Source organism: Limulus polyphemus, unplaced genomic scaffold, assembly GCF_000517525.1.
Source record: "Limulus polyphemus unplaced genomic scaffold, Limulus_polyphemus-2.1.2 Scaffold937, whole genome shotgun sequence".
NCBI classification, from domain to species: domain Eukaryota; kingdom Metazoa; phylum Arthropoda; class Merostomata; order Xiphosura; family Limulidae; genus Limulus; species Limulus polyphemus.
This window is the reverse complement of record NW_013666547.1, coordinates 89,385-97,504: the sequence shown is the minus strand read 5'-3', so window position 1 is coordinate 97,504 and position 8,120 is coordinate 89,385. Positions and strand designations below refer to the sequence as shown.

The window sequence follows — 8,120 nt, the reverse complement described above, 5'->3', positions numbered from 1 at the left end:
TGTTTACTGTAAAATTGTGAGGATGTGTATACTTTTGAAGTTCGAAATTGATGTTGAACAATCAAAATGTTCTAAAAACAGATGCATGCCAGCTTTTTTATAGAAACTTTCTGAAATAAGTATTGTGATTTTTTTAGTTTGAGAACTTCACAGAAAGCTAAACAAAGGGCTATATGACCAAAGTGTGATTTGACTGTCACTCTTATAGCGCACCAATGGCTCCAGTGTGGAGTATCTTTTTACAGCAAATAGCTGCAAACCATGAACCCTCAGCTTCAAAGTACCAAGATTAATTTGTGTAACATAAATTAATTAATACCAACAAAATAGTGTTTAAAAAAAGTTCTTTATTTAAAACAAAATGACCTACAGCAGAACTTTTTCTTCCTTATGTACTATATAATACACAAAAATACACAACTTTTTCTTACTTATGTACTATATATTACACAAAAATACACAACTTTTTCTTACTTACATATTTTAATTTATACTTTAAGATCACAAGGATTGCAACGTTTTATTTTTATATAGTTTTTGCATTGTTTAAAATTCCAACTTTGATAAAGGCTGAAAATTTACATGTGTCTGACTAAGCATTTGTGTATTTATAGAAGTTCATTCATTCTTGTGCATGATGAATCACCCAATTCACTTACATACAATATTTACAAAAATCACTTTTTGTGTAGGTAATTGAAGAAAAACATTTTTAACTTTTATTTTTGCATATCCTATATACATGAATTTATAAAATAAATAAGGGAAAATTACATAAGAATAATTTATATTTCAAGAATTCTGAAAATAAATTTAAGATTCTGTTCAAGGATAAAAATTTCTAACTGCCATTTATACAAATTATGAATGTATATAGAAAAAATGCACAATAAGCTAAACTATCCAGAACAAAAAAACACATATGATGAATTTAGCCACATAGTTTAATGTATGTCAATATTACAAACACCTATAAAATTATTAAACAATGATAAACTAGATCTTACAAATTATCACGAAGTTAAAACTATAAGTAAATATTCAACTGCATAAAGTATTAGCATATAATACACTACACCATACAAATCTTTATCAGTTAATCCAACCTATTGCTAACTATACAATAATATACAGAAAAACATGTTGAACACCATACTAACTATACAATATTATATAAAGAAAACAGATTTAACCAAAGTATGCAAATTACCAGTTACTTCAAACCATTGCAAACTATACAAACATACAAAATAAGCACAATATAATTGAACAATGGAGATTAACAGCTAATCTAAACTACCACTAAACATATATTTGCATACAGAGAAACAGGGCTGTATTAACTTTGATAGGGGCCTGTAGCTTCTAAATTTTGTGGGGCACTAATATGCATATTCAATTTCTTTTTTTTTTGCTAACTTACCATTCCCTTTGCCCAATTTTAAATTTGAACTTTTTACAAATGATCTTTATGGTGTGCACATAGAAGTTATTATTTATTTATTTGAAATACACCTTTATATAAGGTGATTTACTGGGTTTCTACGTATCAAAATGTAATGCACCACATACACAACATTCCAGTGTAACAAACCATCGCACTTATCCTTCTACATAACAGACCCATGAATCTCTTATTTTTGCAGAGATTGAACAGCTTTAATCTAAATTCAATCTTTAAATTACCATATACTAAACTATGTAGAATATCAGTCACCTCAAATTATCATAAACTATATAGTTGTATACAAACACAAAAATGTAATGTAGAAAATCATACATATCATAGTTATCCCACACTCTTATTAACTATATGGTTGTATATACAGAAAAAAACATGACATTCAAAAATGAATCACCCAAAAATATCATTAAATATAAAATTCTATACAGAAAAAATAATATAAACTAAAAAACAACAACTAATGCCTGATGTGTATATAAAACATTTTTGTGTGTAAACTACCTGTAGAACTAATTCATTACCTACAATATAGTTTCCATGTACACCACAAGGTTTAATACATCAGTATAAATAAATAATCATTTCAGAATATACTAATAATAAACAATCACAGTGACATATACTTTTACAACCTCTCACTCTTTCATAATTAGTACAAGTGTGACCTTCAAATAAAATTATAAAGTCCTTTGTAATTGGCACCTCTTGTGTAACAAATGTCCTAGAAATTATCAGGAAAAACTGATACCATTATTCAGATAAAATGACAGCCATAACTTCATAAAGAACTGATTTTAAAAATGTGGATGACTAAGAATTGCTGTATGGGCAATAAGTGTGTATATATATATTACTAACATAAAAAGTGCCAATCATTATTAAATATACGGATATGTAAATAATATGCAATAACATGTTTAAATTTAATTTCAGTTAACCCTCATCAACTACACACTTACTAAATTGTACATGTTTAAAACATTTAAGGCTTTTACACCTGGAATATTTGTTTGAAGCATGGCAGAAATCTAAGTTATAAAGGGGGGAAAAGTTCTAAAACCAAATATACACATCCAAACATAATGTTAATTTTTATTATTTCAGAACTGTAATTTATAGAGGAAATAACTTGATTTAAACAAATACATATATATAAACTATATTTATTAGTCTCTCACAAATACACTAAATATCCTGAGAGAAATCTACTAAAGGAACTCCATGTAACCAACAAATTGTTTCACTTATGTAATGATGCATCTAAAAATAACAAGAGAAAATATATGAAGTATAAATGTACAAATTGTTACTGGAGTTATCTACACAGTACACACTCTTCACTATTATTTTTGAAATAAATAACAATGTTGTTAGGAAGATAACAACTAATAATTACACTGTACATTTTTACATCAGTGATAATTTACACACACACACACACACTGTTTAAACCATTATATACAAAAGCTACACACAGTGTTTACATACAGCAGCACTGTAGCCTTTTCTGATATTCTCAAGTCACACACCTTTATATAATAATATTTTTACAAAATCCATTTTACAGTTTTCTGAAGAAAGAGTAAGATAATAAATGATCTCTCTTTCTTGATAATTGTGTAAATTCATAATTTAACATAAACTGTATATACAATCATAAATATATATAATAACTACCAAACACAAGGCTTTCTTACGATCCGGACTAAATTGGTGCCCATAGTCAGAAGTGAACTCTTACTCATTCTTGTCTCAAGCTATAAAACCTCAAGGGTGAATCTATTAATGATATTTAAGTAAATATGAAAGAACTGTGAAGGTTTGTTGTACTGATGGCTTAGCTCTGCATTACATACAACATTTCTGCTTAATGACTCATACTGTGAACAATCAGTATTATGTAATAATCAGTAAACCTCATGAACAAGTTTTGACATCTTACAGGTAATTATTTTGGCTTGGCAAGTAAAAAGGTCTGGTGCCTTCAGCAGTTTAATAAAAAAATATCTTACACACACACACACACACACATATATATATATATATATATATACATACAATAAACTGATGAAAGGATCTTTTAAAGAGGTTAGTAGCATATACTAGAGTTGAGGAATGATTCTTTTATCACATAATAATAATCTACAGATATATATATATAACAAATAATTGTGTTTTCTCTTTCAAATAAATATAGATTAAGGAAACCATATCAAAGACAGTTCCTACGTTTTTAGGCTTTCATTCCAATCTTTCATTTTAATTCATTTTGTACATAACTTTCACATGTATAGTGAGATATGTATATATTACAACACAGATAAACATCTGAACATACAAAATATAATTAAACAAGAAAATTTTGCTAAAATTTCAGAGACAAAAAAATGTTTTTAGCATTGATTAAATTTCCTATGTATGTATTTTAAAAAACTGCAAGCAATTTGTATTATGGGACACATCACAAATAGATCTTGTAACTTGAGCACCTGAAGACTATATACATCTTATGTGACAATACTACATAATGAATAACAAAATGTCTACCATGAGCAGCCTAACATTGCATTTGTCACATAACAATACAAAAATACAAAGAAAATATGAATTTTATATCCCTGTATGAAGATAAGCTTCAAGCATGTACTTGTTACTATGGGAAGAGTCAAAAGATGAGTTATATATAAAAAAAAAAATGGTAGTTTACATTAATCTGACATAAAATTGATAATTTAAATGAAATTAAAGAACAATGATATTTACTGCTAAAAACTCACTTGAAATATCAAAATGCTATATAAATGGCATAACATGTATGGCCATATTGAATTATTTATCATTATCTAGTAACTTTTAGCAAAGTGCTGAATTTCAGCTATTGAGAAATAGTTATACTCCACATTCACTGGAATAGGATCTTGTAGTATCATAAGCCTGAATGTAACCTTGACCTTGTAGTACAAAAAGTCTGCATTCCACAGCATATTTATCTAAAAGTTGCGAAAAAAACAACAACACTATAATCTAAAGATTTCTGAGAATTTTAGATAATCTGTAAATATTATTTCTTCACAATAAATAAGAAAATAAATAAAAGGTATGAAATAAAATTAACAATTTCACATTTAAGGTACAAGTTTCAAACAATGCTAGACATCTGCTTTATTTTCTTTACTGTGGTTATATCAAAATAAAGTGTGCAAAAAGAAATATATAAGAACATACTAGAAAAAATAATTATGTAAAATCAACAAACCTTTATTACTTAAGATTCTTTCAAAACAAATACATTTTGATAATGAGAAACATTATATTTTAGATACTAAAAATACCTTTTACTTTATATAATATCATAGACCATAGTGCTATCAATGTTTGCAAAAAGTACTTTGAATCACCTTTTTCTCAGTTTATATGTCTATGGAACATTACTGTATTGATATAATTTATCTTTATTTAAAGTAGATTTAAAAACTAATGTTTCTACATATTTAACTTACATTTATTCAAAAGTTTTCTATCTCTCTCATCAGTAATTTGTTGTGCTAAACTATGAAGAAGTATTTGTGCCCTTTGGTAATGACGGAAACACTAAAAAAATAAATAAATTAAAATCAATTATTATTTAACTTGGTTGTTGTATTAATTAAACCTTTAAATATAATTTCTACTTTTGAAACATACATCAACTGTCAAAAACAGAAAATAAAACTTAAGTAATTTGTTGCATAATCTTTTGTGCATAGCCATTCCAGCCTAATTTTGAACTGGTAGAATAGAGAGAAAGAACTTAGTAAATAAACACTCACAAACAACTCTTGAATCACTTTTATCTGACTGAAAATTAGGATCAGACTGTCACTCTTATAGTACACCCACAGTCCTAAAGAGTAGAGCACATTTATATGGCAATGGGTCATGAACCTTCCAAGCACGCTAACCACTGGGTCATTTCTAGCCTCTTAAGTGATTCAACGTTAGCAACATTGTAGTAACAAACTCTTCCTCTTCCAGAACTTTATACTTAACATAAGCCTGGCATGATAAAGGATGGTTGTTATTTATATTCTGATGACTTCTAGAATAACCATATAAAATTCTCTAGGTTAATTGATGATTAAGGTTTTTATTCACAGAAAAAAAGATTCAACTTTTGTAAATTAAAGTAAAATATTACCACTTCTGGATTCCCAAACAATTCTTCTATTGCTGCTGATTGACACTACAAAAAGTAAGAAATACAAGATATTAAAAAGTGAAATTATTTTGGAGTACTGTGTAGTAATAGAGGTACTTCTTTCACCAGCATTAAACATACAGAGTTTATAGTCATAAAGCAATCCATTTACTCTGTGTTTGATTTTAATATTCATTATAAAAGTCACTTATTAAACATACAATGGGATATAAATAATAAAAAAATCTATATATAAATCACCATCAAAGTATTTCAAGTAACGTTTTCATTTTTATTTCTTTGTTACTGATAATGCAAGTGAATAGTTGCACCAACATATCATCAGTAACCTTTAATGAAATTAATGTAACAAGATCAAAAAAATACTATAGCTTAAACTTTATGGTTATAACACACCAAAATGAAATATATAAATATATACCATTTCAATAGCATAGTTATAAATAAGTTTGTCAGCTGTGATACTGTAACTGTTGGGATCCATTCCCCTAGCTTCCAGGGTTCCTTGGCTTTTGAGAGACTTACACATGGTCAGACAATAGTGGAACTGTTCCTTCATTGTCTGGAGAGCTGTTGGAACAATGTTATTCTTTAAAAACGTATCATACAATAAACATCTAGAGACTGACCTACTGGTGATAAAGGAATGGTTTTTGCTGGCATTTTCTTTATCAACTTGTGAAAAGAATTGTTTATGTATAACCTTATTTTTGAAGCCAGGAAAAAAAACATTACAATTTAAGGAATGTATGATTATCTCCCTTACTATTTTTAGTAATTCAATTTTCAATATGTTTAATATATTTTCAAATCTATACTAAACATGATTACATAAGTTAGTGATAACCATCTATATGTCTTCTGACATCTTACTTTCCTAAACTTATAAAAACATTCCAAAATTATATTTCCACTTTAACAAAAAACAAACAAAGTCACATTAATAGTGAAGAATATGATTACACAATGAAAAGTATGCAGCAAAAAGTTCATAATCATATGTTGTGTAAATAAATTGAGCTCAAACTTTACCATTTCGAACAGATGTAGAAGGAGATAGATGGCCAACCTGGACTTCCTGCTGAGCAAGTTGGAGGGAAGATGATAAAAGTTGCAAGGCTCTTACAAAAAGAACTAATTGCTCAATTCGTCGATAACGTTCTGTGACAAATGACATTTGTCCTGGCTGATTCTGAAAATAAAATGAGTGCATGGGTGAATTTCAAGCTTTTTCACAGTAGCTATGGTAAGAATAAATACTTTTCAATATCTGAAAATATGGACAGATTATTCTGTACCTAAGAGAAAGCATTTTAAGAAAAAACACAAATAATATTTTACTTCAATGCTTGGTCTACTTTTTTATGTTAGTTTTGTGTGTAAGCTTAAGTGCAGAGTATTAAAGATAGACTGTCAAATGATACTCATAAATTCCTAGTTTATAATGACATTCAACAAGACACAAAATTCTTTCTAGGCCAAACCTGAGTAGAGACATTATTTGTGAAGTTTTTCTGAACAGCAATATAGCACACACACTATAGCGAAACCTCAGTTCATACACTATTTTTTAAGTTCTACCTAACAACAACATAAAACAAATATCTTTGATGCAAGAGTTTTGAAGGATTACATCTAGTTAACCTTACCTGATTTTTCATAAATGACTCAGTAAGAGAAGCTAACGGGGTTCCTTTAGATTTGGCTAGGTCTAGAACACATTCAACAAGAGCCAGAACAAAATTTAACCTAGCCAAGGTCTCATTATGCTCCTTCTATAACAATAAAAAACATGTCTATGTACATTTTATAGCTTTTGATAATAAAATTAGGAAAAACAACATTTAAATTCCAGATTAGAGAATTTTTATTTCAACTGATGTTTCACCTTTGCAGCTTCTTCGGTGCTAGTACATAAAATTGTACAATATTCGTTAAATTATTAAACTGCTTCTAGTGTTCTATTTCTCAAGTCTTCCATTAAGTGCCTCTAACAATGTATAGAATATTATTACTGTTTCACTATTGTTTTAATATTATAGTATAGCTATGATACTGTTACGTCTCCGTTCGTTAGTTGATTTTCCGTAACTTCGTTCTGACAAAACTTTAGCGACACAGGTCCTTACTTAATAAAACTGGTTTATTCTTTCCGAATACAACTTTACGATACACTTAATTTCAACAGTCGCTCTATAACAACACTATAATTCACATCTCACGAGGCCAACAATATTTTGTCCGCATACATTCAATTACTCATTACACTGTTGTCCCGTCACGTTGTCAATGTCTTATACATACAAGACTAACACATATCTAGTAGTCTCCCAATAATTCACGAAGGTTCGAGAAGTGGCGTGATACTAGTCACGTGACCTCGCTGACACAACACTGCCCCCTCCTTAGCATTGTTCATCCCAAACAATAGCCACTTACATTAAACCAATAACAATT

The 8,120-nt window shown here is 28.5% G+C and overlaps 1 protein-coding gene across 5 annotated transcripts in view; it reads right to left on the bottom strand.

Moving 5' to 3' along the window:
- Positions 1 to 327: 327 nt before the first annotated feature.
- LOC106461336 (serine/threonine-protein kinase unc-51-like) overlaps positions 328 to 8,120 on the bottom strand; it is a 72,863-nt gene continuing 65,070 nt past the window's right edge. For all 5 annotated transcript variants that reach the window (XM_022388204.1, XM_022388205.1, XM_022388206.1 and 2 more), the window contains 6 exons: positions 7,313 to 7,438; positions 6,696 to 6,855; positions 6,085 to 6,233; positions 5,643 to 5,687; positions 4,966 to 5,056; positions 328 to 4,455 (listed from right to left, as the gene is read on the bottom strand). In XM_022388204.1, coding sequence (XP_022243912.1) covers positions 4,355 to 4,455; positions 4,966 to 5,056; positions 5,643 to 5,687; positions 6,085 to 6,233; positions 6,696 to 6,855; positions 7,313 to 7,438 — 672 coding nt within the window. In that variant the 3' untranslated portion in view covers positions 328 to 4,354. The remainder of the gene's footprint in view (positions 4,456 to 4,965; positions 5,057 to 5,642; positions 5,688 to 6,084; positions 6,234 to 6,695; positions 6,856 to 7,312; positions 7,439 to 8,120) is intronic.